General features: G+C 41.1%; 1 protein-coding gene across 3 annotated transcripts in view; it reads right to left on the reverse strand.

Annotated features, from left to right (window-relative positions):
* RHOT1 (ras homolog family member T1) overlaps window positions 1-16,758 on the reverse strand; it is a 57,068-nt gene extending 40,310 nt beyond the window's left edge. The window contains exons 1-3 of one of the 3 annotated variants that reach the window (XM_089477923.1): window positions 16,500-16,758; window positions 3,919-3,977; window positions 2,307-2,388 (exon numbers count right to left, since the gene is read on the reverse strand). In XM_089477923.1, coding sequence (XP_089334049.1) covers window positions 2,307-2,388; window positions 3,919-3,977; window positions 16,500-16,536 — 178 coding nt within the window. In that variant the 5' untranslated portion in view covers window positions 16,537-16,758. Of the gene's footprint in view, window positions 1-2,306; window positions 2,389-3,918; window positions 3,978-4,345; window positions 4,795-16,499 lie in introns of those variants that run through there. The other 2 variants (XM_089477931.1, XM_089477939.1) reach the window with 2 other exon arrangements.
* Between the last annotated feature and the right edge of the window lie 3,328 nt (window positions 16,759-20,086).

Genomic DNA, 20,086 nt, shown 5'->3' on the forward strand with positions numbered 1-20,086 from the left:
ACTCATATAAAATTTACTACTGATTAAAAACAGATTGGATTTATAACAAGATGTTGCAGCATGGAGCGATCTGCTTGCTGTTCCACTCAACCAGCCATGCTCATCTTCATTCAATTCATTTCCTATCCATACTTCTGTTGCCCATCACAAACAGATAGTCAGCATTTCCTAGCCACAATTAATGTTCTTTCTCCCAGTGGGGCCTCCTTAACTTCTTCAAAAGATGAGGTTCCTTCAAGCCTGTTGATACTCTCCTCTTATACATGAGTGGTGCTATTTTGCCTAGATAAACAAGAAGATTAAGAAAGTCCTAACATCTGGACACATAGGAAATGATGCATTTATTGTACAGTCAACTCCCATGGGGAAGTAGGAAATAATTCAGACATGAATGGGAAAAAATGTCATGGGAAAATAATATCACAACCGAGAAAAGAAAGGATTTTAAAGCAACAGTGAAGATATTTACATATATTCGCCTGCAGACAAAGAGGAACCATCTGTTTTTCCTAGATCCCAGAGAATTAATCAGCCAAAAGAGCCTATGACTTCTGATGAAATGGAAGTGAGGGATAGAAGACATTCTGTCAGGCAGGGTAATTATCAACTAAACACACAGCATCATGCTCTATTACATCTATGGGGCAAAACAGACTGGACAACAAAGTGGGTTTCCAGCTGATAATGCAAGGACCAAGACACCTGGTAGCCAGCTTCATGCTGCTCGGCTGCCCAGATGTGGTTTGGCCTTCAGGTGCTCTGGAAGCGCAGCGTTTGCAGGAGTGCTGGAAAGCCACAGTGGGACAGGAAAAGCCAGCTTTTTGCCAGCACAAAAAGGAGCTGCAATTTGCCGCTTCTTTTTGGGATGGAAAAAAAGCAGATTGGGACTGTGGTGTGCAGTTGCCATGGCCCCAATCCAGCTTTCACAGGGGCAGCTTCAAGCCACCCCTTTGGGGCGGTCTGTTCCACCTCTATGTCAGTTGCAAATGGGGCAAATCTATCAGTTACAAATACAGCGCCCCCGCTTATGCAGGGGGATCCATTCCCGTTACAAACAATGGAGTGTGTGGTCATGGCAGTGTGCGTGCCATTTTTTTTATTGTCATGCAGCTTCCGCATAAGCAGGAAGCAGCGCGTAGTGCGTCCATGTATGGTGTGGGTGCACTGTATATTAACTTTATTCCCAAAATTTGGCAGAAGCTAGCAGAGTATCAGTCTTCCATTTCATACCTGGTAGAAGCTCTAACAGATATCATGAGTCTTATCAACCATTTCTCTACCTAAACATTCCCATCTCAACTAACATATGATCCAAAAAGTTTAGATCCCCTATGGTCTTCCAATAATTTGTTCCAGTTTCCATCAGCCTCAGCCAGTCTGAACAGTGATCAAGTGTGGCAGACACTGTAATTCTACAGCTTTTGCAGGGATGTAAGTTCTGAGCTCCTGATCTATAGGCAGCAGCCAAATATAACTGATTGTATCTGGGAGTGCCTGATGAACTAGTTCCAGTTATGTAATGTTGCTCCCAGGAAAAGAAAAAAAAACAGTTGTAGCCAGTGGACACAACCATGGTATGAGTACCAGAGCACATTAGAGAGCAAAAATGCTGTTCTCCGCATCAGAAAGCCTAAGAAGCACTGATATAATGCAGATTTTCCAGACCTTAAATGATTCCAGCTCTCTTTCCATAAATTAGCTATGCGAGTATGAACAAAGAAAGAATGAATGGTATTTGTGGGACTCAAGAGAGAGGCAAACCAACTCACTTTTGGGCTACAGTATTTGTTAATGGATGGACACAAGCTACAGAGACAAGACAGCGGTGTCTTCTCGGTGCACAGGGAGAGAACATTTCATGGCTCCTTCAGCATGTCTTCAGTTTACCCAACAATTTAATATATCTTCCTCTAATCTGTCAGTTATACTGTGATCCTTCACAAGAAAAGAGATGACAATATATGTGTCTTACTCTTTTTAAGACAGAGCTTTTAATAAGATGTGGTGCATTTTATCTTTTTTGTATGTTTAGTATGTCTTCTAGAATATGGCTACATAGCCTGAAAAACCCACAAAAAAAAACTATGGATGCTGGCCATGAAAGTCTTCGACTTCACATTTAAAACTATTTAAAACTGTTTTAAGTGTTTTTAAACTGAATTTTTAATTGTTTTTAACTTTTAAATTAATAGGTTTTTAGCTGTACTTTTCTTTTAAGTTGTAAGCTGCTTTGAATCTTGTGTTCACAGAAAGATGAGTTATAAATTAAGTAAATAAATAATTTGAAAAAAGCAACAGACTATTACCTGAATAGTCTACTATATGGGTTGGCACTCTCTCTGGGGTAACATCAGCGGGGATGGTGATTTCTTCGGCTCGTGGAGGAACCTTAGTAAGAAAAAGAAACACTGTTGAAACTACTTGTATGTTATTCTATTAGGAAGGATAATAACTCAAATCAAGTTGATTTCAGGTTTTTAATCACTGCTAATTTCCTTGATTTTATAGCCCCCCTGAAAACAAAGCCCTTTTCTATTTTCTCAGAGTCTGTCCTTGTAATTGAGTGCCTTGTAATTAATGGATGAGCACATTTTAAATTCATGTTGTAGTGACTACACAAACAGCCTGAAGTATTGCTCCAATGTATCTTCTTAATCAATGAAGACCATTATTAACAGGGTTAAGCAAGTTAATCCTGTAAATTCCTAGCCTCTTTATCCATATTGCTTTCTTCATTAATTTGCAATGGGCTATGTAATGGGTAACAATGAATCAGCTAGGGCCCATTACTCTGTTCTCAAGATAGCCAATGACTCTACCAAGCTGGGCTTGTAATGAACAGGTAACATGCTCATGTGTGCTGTCTGACTGATTCACTGTTTCATTGTGCTGTAGGGCAATGGACAACTTTCCTTTCCTGCACTATCTTCTACCCCAAATCCAAGTTTTGTTTTTAGCTTCTTTCTCTGCTCTGCACGGACAGAACAATCCACAGAAGGGAAACTGCTCACTACCAGAAGGCAAAATAAACCAACAAAACCCAGAGTTTGTTTCATATCCAACAGTGCACACCAGCAATGTATCTGTGGATCTCTGGCTTGTCATACCACAGAAACACATCCAATGTTACAATGCGTGCTAGTAACTGAAATCCAGTGTTGCCAACAAGCCTCGAAGATATTCCCCGGAATGTTTTACCAAAATCCCAAAACCCTGGAATTCCCCGGAAATTGGCAATGACTTAGCAAAATGACTTCAAATTCATAATACCACAGATTGAAATAAGTTCACACACTTAGAACACTGTTTTGTTTCAACTTCACATGTTATTCTTCTTTTATATGTGTTAGGTCTTTTTAAAAAAACCCAGAAAGACTGTGGCGGGATACATACCGCCATATAGTACGTCTTCTATACGTACTAGGGTTAGGAAGGGGCGGTGCTTCCGCACCCCCCTAACCCTAGTACGTATAGAATACGTACAAGATGGCGGCGCCCCTTCCACATGGGCGCCGCCATCTTTGCGTATCGGACGCTAAGCGTCCGTACGCGTCGCGCCGCTTGTGACGTAGCGAGCGCGCCCCTGGCGCCTCGCTACGTCGCAAACGCGACGAAAAAAGAAGCTCCATTTTGGAGCTTCTTTTTCGGTCCGCACGGGAGTCGGGCCGTCTGAAGGCTCCGGCTCCCCCGCGGACCTACTGGCGGCGGCGGTAGAGCGCCGCAAAGTGGCGGTATGTACCCCGCCTGTATTACTTTTTCAGATGTTTCTGCATAAAAGAAAACAGTATTTTATACCAAAACTTTTTTATACTAAAAAAAATTATTTTATGGTATATTCTTTGGTGATATTTTCATAGTATTTCAACTTTTTAAAATGGGGCTTTAAAAAACCCAATTAGTTTTCTTGACAGAACGTACCTCTTCCGGAAATTCTTCACTGACAAGAGACATTATAAGTGATGTCTTCCCAACTCTGGCTGTGAAATTTAACACATAATACAAATTAGATAATTATATCTATAACAAAGGTAAAGGTTTTCCTTTTGATAAATTTGTCTAGTCTTATACAATTTCTATAAACACAAGCCTTATTACTGGCAGAGACTGTGGGCCATTGTGAAATCAGAATCTAATTGCTACTGATACACAGTAAATCTTCAGTGCAGACAAGCTGTGTTTCAAGAAAAGAAGCACAGCTTCTTAAAATGACAAATTTAACGAGACTGAGGCATGTCTACACAGGACATTAAAACAGGTTCCCTCCTCCCCCGGACCTCACCATGACCTGTCCAGTTCCACGCTGAATCCAGGCCACCCCTGTCTTAAAGCAAATTTAAAAACTTACCTTTTGCTCTGGATTTTCCAGGAAAATCTGGAGCGATGCCAGGTGGTTGTTTACACAGCATCCTGTTGTGCCATCCAGCACTGCTGCCACTGGCACAAATTGTTCCCTCTGAGGTCATGAGGCATCCAGCCATGTGTTCCACACCAGGGGCCTTGTTTGTGGCCTCAGAAAGCAACTCACGTGATACTGAATGGTACAGCAGTACATGAGTGAAGACAGCTACGTATCATCAACCTGTAGTAACCAGGTAACTGGGGGGGGGGGGTTTCAGGCAGTGTTGCCAATTTCGCGACTTTCACACGAAAACGGTGACTTTTCAGAGCTTTTCGTGTGATTTCCGTGCCCTCCTCTATTTCAGTGCATTTTCGGCGACTTTCAGCTCCAGCCTGAAAGCTGCCTGCAGCATGCAACCAACCCTTTGGATTGTAACAGTTTCAGCCAATCAGAAAGAGGGCTGAAGAAAACACACACTCTCTCTCTCTCTCCAACGACTCCCTTTGAGAGCCAGAAGTTCAGAACGGAGCAAAGAGCAAACCAACCAACTCTGGAATCACACTAACAGTTTTTTCAGCCAATCAGAGAGAGAGGAGGACAGTGATTGATTGCCCCCCCCCCCTCAGGCATTCAGGCTCCGCTCCAGGCAAAGCGGCTGCTGGAGAGAGAGAGAGGCAGGCATTGGGCAAGCAACCAACCCAGGCACAAAGTGTTGCCCAGGAGGAGTGAGGGATTTGGCTGGCTTAATCCCAATTGCCTTGAATTTCCAAGTAAGCCATAAGTTTTAAGGCACACAATCACAAAGGCAATAGTTGATAATGGTATCATGGGTTGATGTTGGGACTACTGTGTGTGCCTGAGAGTGACATTTGAATTTCTGAATTCCTGAGCTTGGGCAGAGTGCCCCAAGCCTACCTCTCAGGGTTGTTGTTGTACTGTGAGGAGGACCATTTGGGTCGATGGGAGGAAAATCTAGTAGGGAAAAAGTAGAAGAATGGAGGAGAAAAAGAGGTGGAAAGGTGCTTCTGAGCATGGGCAGAGCACCTGGGTAGAATAATCAGGGATGTGTTTATCTCCATCTTCCCTCCCTTCCATGGGCTGCCCTACTAGTTAGTTGTGTGATGTGAATGTGATGTCCCTGAGACTGTGTGTGTGTGTTAGTGATTAAATATGCCTCTGAGCATGGGCAGAGCACCTGGTAAGTTGGCATCCCTGCTCTGTCTTCCAAGAAGTTTGTTTTGTGGCTCTCTTTTTCGTTCTCTTTTCCATTGCCATCCATACTGCAGAAATAATCCAGTTTGGCACTGCTTCTAACTGCAAGGCTCCCTGCGATGATGGGATTCTGGGCACAACAAACCACCAAGCCCAGAATTTCATGCATGGAGCCCTGGCTGCCGGTAAAAGCAGTGTCTCATGTCACAACAAACTACAATTCCCAGGATTCCCTGGTTGAACAAGGGAATTGCCTGCACACTTCCATATCACAGCCCCAGAGAATGAGTCTACAGGATTCAGTGTTGCCAATTTAAGTCCAGTTCTTAAGCTGCATTTGGATTTGATAATGATAATAATGATAATAATAATAATGGTGATGATGATAGAGAGATCTTGTAGCACCTTTGAGACTCACTGAAAGAAAAGTTGGCAGCATGAGCTTTCCTAGACTTAAGCGTATTTCCTCAGATGCATGGGAATTGTAGTTCATTGTGGCACCAGAGCTCTTTCTCACAAAACTACAATTCCCAGGGTTCTCTAGCACTGAGCCAGGGCAGTTAAAGCAGTCTTAAACTGGTTTATTTCTTCTGTGTGTCTTGGACCCAACTCAGGCTGCATCTTCACTCCAGACTCCAGAGACAATCCAGTTTCATACTGTTTTTACTGCCATGGCCCAGTGCTATGAAATCCTGGGAATTGTAGTTTGTTGTCACACCAGAGTTTGCTGAGAGAGAAGGTTAAATGTCTCAGAAAACTAGAATTCCCAGGATTCCCTAGCACTGAGCCATGGCAATTAAAAGGGTGTCAAACTGGATTTATTTCTGCAGTGCGGTTGCAGCCGAACACGTTTCTATTTGGCACAAAGCTTCCTGAACCCCCTTCATGTCAAAATAAATATCTTAAAAGGACTGAAAGATTCTTTGTTTGGTTCAATGGTGATTTTGAGAGTTGAAATAAGTTACAATTATTTTTATTCAATTATATTTACGTTTATTTGCAAAACATCCGCCATTTTAACATTATGGGAATTTTCTGGGAATTGTGACTGAAAATTCAGTGTGATGTGAGGCGATTCAGCGGGTTTTGGACAAGCATTTCCGGGAATTATCTCCGAGGCTTGTTGGCAACACTGGTTTCAGGGCAGCTTCGTGGCCAGAATACTCTGGGAGGAGCCAAGAGTATTCTGGCAGGTGTAGACCTACTCTAAGACCAATGGAACATTTCTACAAACGTCTCTTCTCTTTTCAACAACTTTAGTACACTTCACACAATCAGGGCGTCAGAGATGAAAAACAATTAGGAAAGAAGAAAAAAACAAGAGCATAAAACAGGAGTGGGCAGTGTATTGGGTGCAGGAGCCACACCACTGCAATCTGGGGTTATTTTCCACCTGGAAATGAAAACAAATCACTTTCGATTTTCATTCCCAAGCACCCCCTCTCCCCTGCTCCAGAACAGGACGTTTCTCTGGTGGATTGCTTTGGTTTCTTGGGGTGATGATGGAGCAAGCCAAGACACTGCACAATTTCTGTATGATTTTCACAAATCATGCAAATCATGAAATCCAGTTCTCCCACCTGAAAATAGCCTCATAATGAAAAGAGTTCTGTATTTAATTTAACTGACAAATTAGAAGGATCGTACTGACTGTTTTTACACCTACTTTACTATTGCATAGGTATAGTAACTGATGCTGGCTCTAACTTTATGTTGGAACTCTATAAAACAAATGCCTCTTCATTAAAAATAAATATTATTAAAGTTTAACAATACACTATATGCTAATGCATTCAAATAAAATTCTAAGAGAAAGAAATCAGTTAATGGCAAACATTTTGTAATCTTAGACATTACAAAATGTTATGTTAAAAGAACCTTTGCTTTCAGCATGCTGTAAAATTCCTCCCTCCTTTTTATACTGAAACAGATTAACACAATGATCTTTTTAAAAAGTGGTGTGAAAACCTGTCCACATCATAATGCACATTTCAGAGAAAGATCGTTCCCTATTTGAGACAGAATTCCTTAGAGGCTAAGAAGAATATGGACAAACCTAGACATATATAGTTTCTCAAAAGAACAGAAAGGATCAGATAGCAAGGTTTCCAGTGATCAGATGATAAGGCTTCGATGTTTTGTACAGTTCTTTGTTTTTCTCTCCCTTCATTTAGAAGGGAAACTCTGAGAAATAATTTAAGCACAGAAAATTATGCAAGCTAAGACACTGCACAATTTCTGTATGATTTTCACAGATCATACAAATCATGAAATCCAGTTCTCTCTAGCTATCTTAATATAGGAGAAAACACACAAAAAACTTTCCAGCCTATTTTAGCTATATATAGTTACCATATTTTATCACATTCGCTTACTGCTAAGTTTGTCTTTAATGTCAGACTGCCAGTAAATATACTGGATTATACTGTCACAGCTTCACAGTACTTTTATCAGCTGTACCTATGGCAAAGCTTGAAAAATCCCTTCAAAGCATCTATGCCAGTGTTTCCCAAACTTTGGTCTTCCAGATGTTTGGGACCTCAGCTCCCAGAATTTCTGATTATTGGCCAAACTGGCCAGGGTTTCTGGGAGTTGAAGTACAAAACACTCCAAGAACCGAAGTTTGGGAAACACTGATCTATGCAATGTGCAGAATTCTTCCCTCTCCTAGGAAGCCTGCTTTTGCCAATACAGTTGCATGGTCCAATATTTGGACCCAACCCATTATACTTTTTGCATAAATTACAGTAACCTATTATGGGTTATGTAACTTGCTATCAGAATTTTACTTGTGTATATTCTTGACCACTGGATGATTTGGTAGCTTATGAATCACATGAAAAATAAAGTTTACAAAATATCATTTTTGTTACAACATTACAAAAACCATAACTTCAGAGTAACAAAAAAAAAGGGGGGGGGAGAGAAAATGTTCTGAAGGTATTTCTATGCAGATATCATCAGCTCAATGTATTTTTGTTTTCTTTTTAAAGGGTAGGATTCGTCCTCTGGTGTCTTTCCTTCAGAGAACAAACTATACTATACTCCTATATCTCCTCTCTCAACTGCTTATCCTAATAATAGCTACTTGGGCATTATGCCTTGCAGACTTCTTTCTACAAGGGCTGTATCACATCCATCCCCATTCACACACTTTTTTACACTTCCCTGCACTTTCCTCTCAACTATTTCCAGTCTTTCTTCCAAAAATCTATTTTCTCTCTTTATTAAGGAGTGGGATAGGGGAGACCCCATTTCCTCAAGCCACTGCCAGATTTGCTCCCCTTCCCAGAGCTTCAAATTTACTTCCAATGATGTTCTGAGAGACCTGTGTTGAACCAGAAAGTAGAAAATTCACAAATACGAGGAAGATAGTTTTTAAAGTAGCTCAATATTTTAAACTACAAGAGAATGAGATTATTATATGCATGCCCTAGAAAATCTGCCATATTTTTAGAAAAGAGCATGAGTCACTGATTTTACTCATTTCTTTTTGTTACAAAAGGAATGTAAAGCAAAACAGAAAGATCACAGGGCTTTTTTTTTAATTTAAGAAAGTCTTATGTAGATGAACATTAAATGTGCCTGTAAAAAATATTATATATTAAGAGACGAGAAACTATCTTTTGCCCAAGAGTCAAACTGCTTGTGTGGAAACCTATTGAGGGTCTTTCCTCCGCATTATAAACACCTTTCCATTCCTCCCACCCTCCACAAACACAACTAGAACAGAGATCTTGGGGGTTTGTCAAATGCCTGTTACAGTCTTCATCTGACTAACAGCTAGCTTTCCACACCAATGAGAAGTCAGTTGTTCATAGACAGAATCGTGGAAACTGAGCATGACAAGTCTTCCAATGTCCTGCTGTTAGTCCTTCTTTTGGCATTAGCCTACCTGCTCTCTAATATACTAGCACAGTTTCTAGGAATCCTGTTTCAGCAAAATCCAGCAACATATAAAGGCAAGCAAATATAACATCCAGCCATGAAGTCCAGCGAGATTGTATATTGTAAACTATCTGAGCTGACAAATTATGTTACATATTGTTGTCCCACAATACGACATTAAATCCCAACTGGGAACAACTACAGCTAATTTTCAAGAAGGCAGGACATCAAGTAAGACACGGAAGTCATCTGTATGCTAACAGTAATCTCTATCAAGAGCACAAACGCCTTTTTGTGGGGAGCAATCATAGCAGTCTAAGTATAAACCTTCTGAACTTGCCCAAAGCTATGTCTCCCATATAAATACCAATCATTCATGGTACAACATGTGTGCATGGATCACATCTACCAAAACTTCCCTATCATACCTGTCAAGTATACTAGGAACAGAATCAGGTATGTTACTGTAATGGGAAGATGGTAGCCTGTCATCTGCTTCCTCTAATTGCTTCCTGACTCATTTTTTGCTGAAGCACTACCATAGTAATAGAATCCAAAGATATCGTCATGTTAGTCTGTAAAATCAGTATGTAAAGGGATTTTGTAGCCCCTTTGAGAAAGAAGTTAGCAGCATAAGCTTTCTTAGACTTCAGTCTACTTCCTCAGATGCATTCGGTGGAGTGGAAAATCAGACGCTGACTTATGACTACAAGTGACTTATATAGGTCTGCCCCTGGCTTTCCACTCCACCAAATGCATCTGATGAAGTAGACTGAAGTCTAGAAAAAGCTCATGCTGCCAACATCTTTCTTTCAGTTAGTCTCAAAGGTGCTACAAGACCTCTTTACATACTATTCTAACCAGGTTTAGGACTGTACAGTTCCTCAAACTGCTGCTTTATACAAAATTTATTGATGCTGAAAAATAGCCACCAGTTGTTTGCATTCTCAGGAGCAGATCCAGAAAGAGATCCAATATTGTGTAAGGCTTCCATTTTGCCTCACACCCCTGAAAGACTAACTCTCCATACATCTGCTCTGAGGAATCCTCCTATGCTCTGGAACAGACCTGGGAGAGGAGAGGGAATCATCACCATCCTATTTCAATAACTAAAGCAGGAGCTGCTAATTAGACATAATCTGTCCTAATATAGATAGTGTTCCTTTACACCTTAGATTGGTTTGGGTGGAGATTTCAATGCTTGCAGACTGAGGCAACTTATTTGTTTATACAGCATAATAAATTGTTTTGGAACACTTCATTAAAGTTTGAGCTGAGCTGCAACGTGGCACCATCTTCAACCCTTACTGTTATTTTTATTTTGGAACACTTCTGCTTGAAGAGCACAGAGCTATAGTTAGATCTCTTAAACCTGAACTGACCCTTTATTAGTCTGATTTTATTTTAATACTCAAACACCACACTTCAGTATATGTCAGTTTTCCTCCACACAGGAACAAGATGGTGTTCAATGTTCAATTTTGATGTATGGAATTTTGGCGTTTCTCCACAAATTATTCATTTGATTTCTTTTTTCCTCAGCTCTACCAAAGCCAAGGCTTCACTGTCAATCCTTCTTGCAAAGGCCCCTGAAAGTAAACCAAGGGTTAAGCATCTGAGGACCATACTGGAAAAGAGAGCATTCTCTCCTTAGCAAAGGTAACTTATACCCACATGAAGCTCTTTTACAAAAAAGCTTTTTGTGTTTCTTTGGCACTGGACAGGAATATACTCTTTAATACTCGCACATGTTAGGGTACAGACTGAAGTAGATCAAGTCTGCGAAATCTTATGTTTGAAAAGTGCTACAAGATATTCAAGGACCAGATGCCCTTGAAATTCACCTGATCCATACGGAGTGTTATTCTCAGACAAATGGCCTTTGTGAGATATGGGCATAACCACTGAAATAAAAAGGCTGCTGTCTGAACAGGAAACTCAAAAGACCTCTTGTGGCTGAAGCTTGTTGTTAGAAATAGTCATGCTGTTCATAGTATGTTTGATATTGACAACTTTACAATATGAAGTGAGGCACCTTAAAAATGGATGAGTTACCTAGATGACATGTAAACTCTCTTGGCCTTATTTTTCTTTCCATCTTATCTAGGCAAGGGAACATGAATTTGGCATTTGTATTTCAAATACAATAAAGGAAGCAGTATGCCTCACTTGTACAATACTAGACCGGGGTTTTTTTAGTCAATAAAACAAGCAGGGGAAGATAAAAAGTAATTCCTGTTATGAAAATTATAAAGAGCATAAAATAAGAGAATTCATAAAATAAAATCAATATACAAACAAAATAACTTGAGCACATGTGATGTCCAACAACAGTTACACAGTGAAGATTAATTCTCTATATAGCATGACCCCTGTATCTACAGGGGATCCATACATTCCCAGACTTAACATGGAAATGTGAAAGCACAGACAATAGTAAATCCTATTGAAATGAATGACTTCTGGTGTAAGTTGACCACAAAGTCATGCTGGAGAATCTAAAGATTCCTAGATAGAAAATCTCTCTAGGCATTTGTAGGTGCTCTAGCACAACTCTATGGTCAACTTCTGCTGGGAGCATACCAGGGAGTCATGCTGGAAGACCTAGAAAATGCCTAGAGAAAACTTTTTTTCCTAGACATAGGTAAGTAAAACATAACCCATGGGGGTCGTAATCAATATTACACAAGCAGCTGAATAATCGACATTAAAGTAAACCTAAAGGTCCATGATGCAAACAGATGTTATTAAAAAAATACTGTCCATTCAAAATTTATAGCCAGCAAATTCAACCATTGTACAGTCTTCAAAACATGTGTCCTTTAACAGTTATGATGAGAAGTTAAACAAGCTTTAATGAGGAACTTATGGTGGCCCATGGTGAGGAATTGAACAAAAATAATGAAGAGCTAATGACAATTATTTCCAAAACTATTTTAAAAACTTGCATAAATAAAAACATTTTTACTTGTCAGCAAAAGGTGGGGGGGGGGCAGCCTGGCCTCTAGTGAAAGGGAGTTCCTGAGGGTGGAAGCAGCCACAAAGAAGGCTCTCTCTCGTGTACTCATCAGGCGAGGCTGTAATAGCGGCCTGACCAAGAGAAATCAGCTATTCAACTCCTGTCCAAAAACTTCGGGGAAAACTCTGAAGAGAAACTGTACAAAGCCTCGCTTAGAGAAAAGTTATCTATATAAATGTTTACATCAAGAAGAGTTTACTGAGCCAAAGCTTTTGACAGCAATCTCCAGCCTCACTGAAAACACCACTTGCTCTTTATCCCTTTCCCTATCACCCTGTGTTCTTCTTGTGGCACATCTTTTTTAGACTGTAAACCTGAGGATAGGTTATCTGCTTTGAGTACCTTTTTGGCTGAAGAGTGAAATAAAAATGTTATAAACGATTTTATTTGTTTATTTGATTTATATCCCACCTTTCTCTCAACGCAGGATTCAAGATGGCTAAAGAAAGAAAATAACTGTCACTAAAATGGAGAATATGCCTCTCATAATATAGGGTATTTCTAATACTGTTTGCAAGAATGGTAATGTATATGTTTTGAAGGAGGTTTTTTTTTGGACCAAGGCAGACAAAAAAATACAAGTGAAATTAAAGAGCATGCACACTTGTCAAGAAAACAGTGTGCTACTTCCTCTAATAAATATAGTTTAACAGTACCTATGCTGCATTTTCATGTTAGGATCCTAAATGTTGCCATCGCTCTCTACTTCACTTAAGTCTGCATCTTTACTAGTACCTGGAAATCAGTGTAAGATTATCTTAAGCTATATTTACATGTGTTCTTCAACCCACAAAACATGAATTTAAATAAATATATCTGTGGGCATAGTGTAATACGCTCGTATCCAGTAAATACTTTCAGAATCTCAAGTCTCTTAATCATGACAGCAGACAATTTCCAATCAGACATATTGTGGGCAATGTAGGAGTTGGAGAAAGAGAAAGAATGCCTGCATGCTGTGAAGGTTAATCTGACAATGCAAACAACACTGAAAATGTAACTTGCAGCAGTGCCAGTTTTGTTTTTTGTTTTCATATACAATGAAAACCAATAAAACTGGTTTGACCAGTCCATGGCAGAACATATGAGTGAAGATGTATACTGATGATCATGAAAGCTCTGGGCTTTTAAAATCAGCTTTAAGATACTTTTGTGTTTGGTATAGCATTGCATTGAGAATATGTTACAAAAAATTAATAATAAGCATTCAAAAGGATATGCCTTGGGTCTCCCTAGTGCATTACTATGTATGATGTTGCTCCTGGCCTTTAAAAACCAGACTAACTGCTACTTCCTAGAGGGCATTCTCTGCAATTGCTCCCAAACTATGGAACGGCCTGTCGGACGAGATCCGTCAAATTGCCAGCTTAGACAGCTTTAAAAGATCTGGCAGGCCTTTCCTGAAAAAAAGTGCCCGGCCACAGAATGACTGCCCCCCACATCATGTATCAGCCCACCACTCTGTCCTCGTATTTTTTGTGTGTGTTTTTAATAGATATTTTAATTGTACATGTTTAATCCTGTTTTAAGGGGGGGAATTTGGGACATAATTTTGTAAATGTGGATTTTAATATGTTGTGAGCCGCTTAATATGTTGTGAGCCGCGTTTATTTCTTCTTATTATTATTATTATTTATAGTGTATGTTCTATATTTTCTTTATTGGAACTCTGCAGACACTTCAATCAGAAGGCAAACTTAATGTTTTCAATCACCTAATGATATCGCACATTACAATACATTTAAGTGCACAGCAAAGCCGGTAGGTTACAGCAAAACATGCATAGAAATGATGGTAATTGTGAGCTAGATATCCTATCAGAGAGGCTCAAGAATTAAGTAAACAGTTTACCTTGTGTCTATGCTGCCTTCTGTACACTCTCTGCAGTCTTAAAGTATGCAAGCTTATAAATACCCCAGAGTGAATAACTACAGTTTCTGTACTTACATTATAGATCTCTTCCACACTTCTAGACTTTAATCCAGAGTGAGTCAACATTTTAGCCAGGTATCAACCATTAGAGTAGGTTAAAACAGCATTTAAGCAATGGTTAGAACAATATATTCTTCAAAACTACAAATAATCTTCAAGAGAGGAGTGCCTGCGCACTGTGCAGAATTGCACCTGTCTGGGCTCCTCAGAGGAATACATCACAAAGTAAAAGTAGTTGGCTTGCATTAACAGCAAGAACATAAAAAGAGATGAGCTGACATTCAAAAAAGATGGAAAAAAGAGAACAGCAGCAGCAACAAAAACACAAATGCTGTTTCTTTTCCAGGGGGTAGAATGGACTGCCAATCATTACTCCACTTCCCACACAGACTTCAAAGACGGGGGGAAAAAGGTGAGGGGAGAAAAGGAATCTATAGCACATTTAAGAATGATTTCTACGTTAGCAGGAGCTTTCCAGCTTTTGTAGATATTAACCTATTTCCTCAGATGCAGTGGCAGAGTGCTCTCATTTTGTCACTTCATCAGAGAAAGAGAACTATGATCCAAAACACACTGCAGAAATAATCCAGTTTGAGACCACTTTCACTGTCCGGGCCCAATGCTAGGGAATTCTGGGAACTGTAGTTTTGTGAGACATTTAGCCTTCTCTGTCAGAGAGCTCTGGTGCCACAATAAACTACAATTCCCAGGATTCCCTAGGACTGAGCCAGGGCAGTGAAAGTGGTCTCAAACTGGATTTTTTTTCCTGGAGTGTGTTTTGGACCTATGTCCACAAAATGTCCATGCTAAAACAGAATAAAAAGCTTACAGAATAATTGAATCTTAAGAGTGGGAAGGGGCTGCAAGGACCATCTAGGATTCTAGGGAGTCCAACTCCCTGCCATGTTACAATAAAATCCCTTACTCTTAAAGGTCCAGCTAGACTCCCCCCCCCCCATCATGAGTATTTTGGCTCATGATATGGCCAAGATACAACTAAACTGTTCTCTTGGCTTCTAGAGTTCAGGGCTGCTCTGCTCTCTTGTTCTTAAATTCCCTCAAGCTGACCCTGACTCATGGTGGCCCTGTGGATGCGGCATCTCCAAGTCTCCCTGCTCTGCTCAAGTACTGTAGATGGATGCCTGTGCCCTCCCTGATTGAGTCGATCCACCTGGCCTGTGGCCTCTCTCTCCCTCTTTTTTCTACTACCTTTCCTAGCATTACTGTCTTATCTAATGATCCATGCCTTCTCATGATGTGGCCAAAGTACAACAGCCTTAATCTGATCATCTTGGCTTCCAGGAATCTGTTCAAGGACCCACGTCTTTATCCTTTTGGCCACCCATGGGATCCTCAGCACTATAGCATTTTGTGGGGGGTTTTGGGCTATGAGGCCGTGCTCTAGAGAGTTTATTCCTGATGTTTCGCTGGCAACCATGGCTGGCATCTTCAGGAATAAAGCTCTTCTTGAACACAGCCTCATAGCCCGACCCCCCTCCCCAAAAAAACCACTATGGATGCTGGCCATGAAGGCCTTCGACTTCCCATCCTCAGCACTCTTCTCTGAAACCTCATCTCGAATGAATCCAAAGGCATAGCTGTGTGAGTCTGTAGAATCAGTCTGCAGAGATATTGTAGCCTCTTTGAGACTAACTGAAAGAAAGAAATTGGCAGCATGAGCTTTCCTAGACTCCAGTCTACTTCCTCAGATGTATCTGTGCATACGAAATCTCATGCTTCCAAGCTCTTTCTTCTAGTTAGTCTCAAAGGTGATACAGGATCTCTCTATGTACTGACTCTATAGACTGACATGGCTATACTTTTGTTCAGAGGGTTTCCCTTAGCCTCCCCCTGGGGCTGAGAATTCAAAGATATAACAGGTGTGTTAAGTCTGCAGAATCAGTCTATAGAGAGACCTTGTAGCCTCTTGAGACTCACTGGGGAAAAGAAGTTGGCAGCAGGGGCTTCCTTTTGGTGGAGTGGGGGCCAGGGACAGACATGGGATGCCTGCCTTCCTTCACTGCCCAGCCTCCCTCAGCTCCCCTTGTGTCAAAACACACACCCCACGTGCTCTGCCTGCTGCTCCCAGGGCCTCTCTCTCTCACTCACGTTCTCCCACCAGCAGGATCCTGACGTCCTTCTTCATGGCCTCTCCCTCCTGGGCCCGGGCCCCGATCACATCAGGGCGGCGGCCTGGGCCTGCTGCTGCTGCTGCTGCCTTGCTAGTCGCAACCTTTCCCCGGCGCCGACCATAGAGGGGAGAGGCTAGAGTGCCCCCGCACCCACATCAGTTTCCGGGGCTATTTCGGCGCCGCTCTAGCTCCCTCGTCGCTCTATGGTGAAAGACTGGCCGCCCGGACGGAGGGGCATTTTGGGTAATTGGTTCGAACGAAACCGGAAGCGGCCTCCCTCGCGCCCTTTCGTACCGGAAGTGGGCGTGGCCAGCGCTGTTGTTGAAGGGGAAAATAGTCGACAGCCGTTTGTTGAAGTGTTTTATCTGAGGGTCAAAACACATACTGCAAAATTAACAGAGAGTGACACCGCTTTAACTGTCATGGCTCAATGTTATGGAATTCTGGGAGCTGCAGTTTTGTGACATTCAAACTATAAATCCCAGGATTCCCCAGCACTGAGCCGGGACAGTTAAAATGGTGTCAAATTGGATTATTTCTACAGTGCGGATGCAGCCTCAAACTGTCCTGGCTCCATTCTATGGAATCCTGGGATTTGTAGTTTGCTGTGGCACTATGACTGACAGCAGAGGCTAAATGTATCATGAAACTACAATTCCCAGAATTCCACAGCATTGAGCCCATGGCAGTTAAAGATACATCAAACTGGATTAATTTTGCAGTGCAGATGCAGCCTGCATCTTACTACTCATCAAAAACCACAGAGACTAAATTTTGGAAACAGAAAAATTTATTTGAATTAGAAAATAATGGAGATGAAAGAGTTTATATGAATTTTGTACCTGAGTTTATTTATACAGTATGTATGTCTTTAATTATATGTATGTCTTTGTATGTTGAGTATTTTATGTTGGTTTGTAATAAAAAATAAAAGCACAGAGCTACTCACACTTTTCTTGTGTTTGCTGGCATCTTCATTTCACACTGGGAAAGAGTCAAGAATTATAGTGAGCCTTGGGGCAAGTGAACAGAGTGGCATAGAGACAGGGGTTCCTGTCCTGCATGTCCATACACATTGTTGGATTGCAACCACCGGAACCATTCAGCATCATAGAATCGTAGAGTTCGAAGAGACCACAAGGACCCTCCAGTCCAATCCCATTCTGCCATGCAGGAAATCTCAATCAAAGCATACCCAACAGATGTCCATCCAGTCTCTGCTTAAAGACCTCCAGGGAAGGAGACTCCACTACACTCCAAGGGAGTTTGTTCTACTGTCGAACAGCCCTTACTGTCAGGAGGTTCCTCCTAATGTTGAGGTGGAATCTCTTTTCCTGTAGCTTGCATCCATCCCATTGCTTCAGGTCCTAGTCTCTGGAGCAGCAGAAAACAAGCTTGCTCCCTCCTCAATATGACATCCCTTCAAGTATTTAAACAGGGATATCATATCACCTCTTAATCTTCTCAGGCTAAACATCCCCAGCTCCCTAAGTCGTTCCTTGTAGGGCATGGTTTCCAGATCCTTCACCATTTTAGTTGCCCTCCTTTGGACATGCTCCAGTTTCTCCACATCCTTTTCAAATTGTGGTGCCCAGATGGAGTGAGAAACAATACAGTGAAGAGTATAAAAGAAATGAAAGAGTGACAGATTCAATTGAGGAAGAAGCATCTGAAAATGAACCTACAGTTTTAGAAAGTGAAATGGAAGATACACCCAAGACACTTGGGTAAAATAAATCACCAGGAACAGATGGCATACCAATAGATCTGTTTCAAGTAAAACAGACAGAATCCCCTCAAATTCTAAGTCTGTCAACAGATGGAAAACAAAACAAATGGCCCACTGATTGGAAAAGCTCAGTACCATGTGCCTGCATCATACACAGGCGCGCTTGAAGCAGCTTTCAGCATATGCTGAAAGCTGAACGTAAAGAAGGGGTGGCGTGTCCCATAGGGAACAATGGGGTGTGGGTGCCGCCACGCTGCCACATGCACAAGCACCATTCATTTAAATGGGGTTCTAGCATAGGTTGAATTTGCTTTACGCGGGGGAGTCCGGAACGGATCCATAAAGTAAGGGCGCACTATATGCTCCAGTCTCCAAGAAAGGGGACACCAGGGATTGCAGTAACCACCATACCACAGCATTAATTTATCATGCAAGATGTTCAGAAATCTACACCAATGACTTTTACCATATGTGGAGTAAGCTGGAATCAGAAGAGGAAGAGGCATGAGAGATCATATGGTAAACAAACATTAATTAATGAAGCGCAGTAAAAGCTTTTTTAAAGGTCGCCTGTTCTTTAGATTTTAGCGAAGCCTTTGATTGTGTAGAACTAGAGCATGAAAAAGCTATGAGTCCCTCTTAAAGAGATGGATGTACCACAAATTTGATTATCCTAATCCATAACCTGAACTGAGAACAAGAGGGCACTGTTAGGATAGAATTGGCAGGAGGGTCAGGCAAGGCTGCATTTCATCACCCTGTCTGTTTAACTTGTATGGTGAATGTATCGTATGCAAAACTGGATTAGATTATGAGGAAGGTGTTAAAATTGTAGGAAGGTATATCAGTGATTTTAGATATGCAGATGACACCATACTTATGAGTACAAAACAGTTAAAATATATTTCTAAATTGTATTGAAAGCCTAGGCCTGGAAGAACAAGTCTTCAAGGACATGTGCTGAGACATAATATAAACAAATGTATTATTGTTATGCTCTTGTGTAGCATGGTGACTTCATGGGAAAGAGGTGTGTCCACTTGGTGGGAAAGATGATCTTGTGAGAGAACAAAGACTGATGTCACATTCAAGCTTCTAGCATGGACTGAAAGAGTATAGATGTATAGTAGCCTGCTGTGAAAGTGTAAATACCAACAAAGTCAATAAACCCTCATTTGAGTGAAAATCTGTGTGGAAGTTACTTTGATCCTGAGTAGCTGAGAAGACTGCATCTGTTCCAGTTGGTACCAGTTCAAACCACCGGCAGCACGAGACATCAACCATCCCAAAGATCCTTTTTCTCTAACAAAAACAGCAAAAACTTGAAATGACTACGAAGAAAGTAAAAGTCAAAGGCAGGCTTACAGTTTAACATTAACAAAAATAATAACCACAGATGATTTACATAATTTTGTAAATAAAACAGTGAGAACACTGAGATAGTGAAATATTTCCTAAAGCTTGACTCAGTCATTAATCAAATGGGGACTCCAGTCAATAAATCAGAAGACGACGAGGGCCCTGTCTGCATGGGCCAGGATACTCCATGGGATACTCCTGGTAAACAGGAATAATCAACTATAGGAGAAACTCAGGTTGAGAAAACAGATGTGATGCAAACATATTTATATTAAGTGCACAAGTACAGGATGTCTACACATGCCTCGCGCCCCCTGACATCACTTCCATTGCCCTCTACACATGGAAGAACAGTGGAAAATTAGGGTTCTCAATCATGTGGAGACACAGATTCTCCACTCCATATTGTTACCCTTCATGTGTACGAAGTGGAAATAGTGGGGGTATGGTTAGTGCACTCTTTCTGGTAAATTCAG

The sequence above is a fragment of the Sceloporus occidentalis genome, unplaced genomic scaffold (assembly GCF_023333645.1).
Source record: "Sceloporus occidentalis isolate IW3139 unplaced genomic scaffold, rSceOcc1.0.p SCAF_1, whole genome shotgun sequence".
NCBI classification, from domain to species: domain Eukaryota; kingdom Metazoa; phylum Chordata; class Lepidosauria; order Squamata; family Phrynosomatidae; genus Sceloporus; species Sceloporus occidentalis.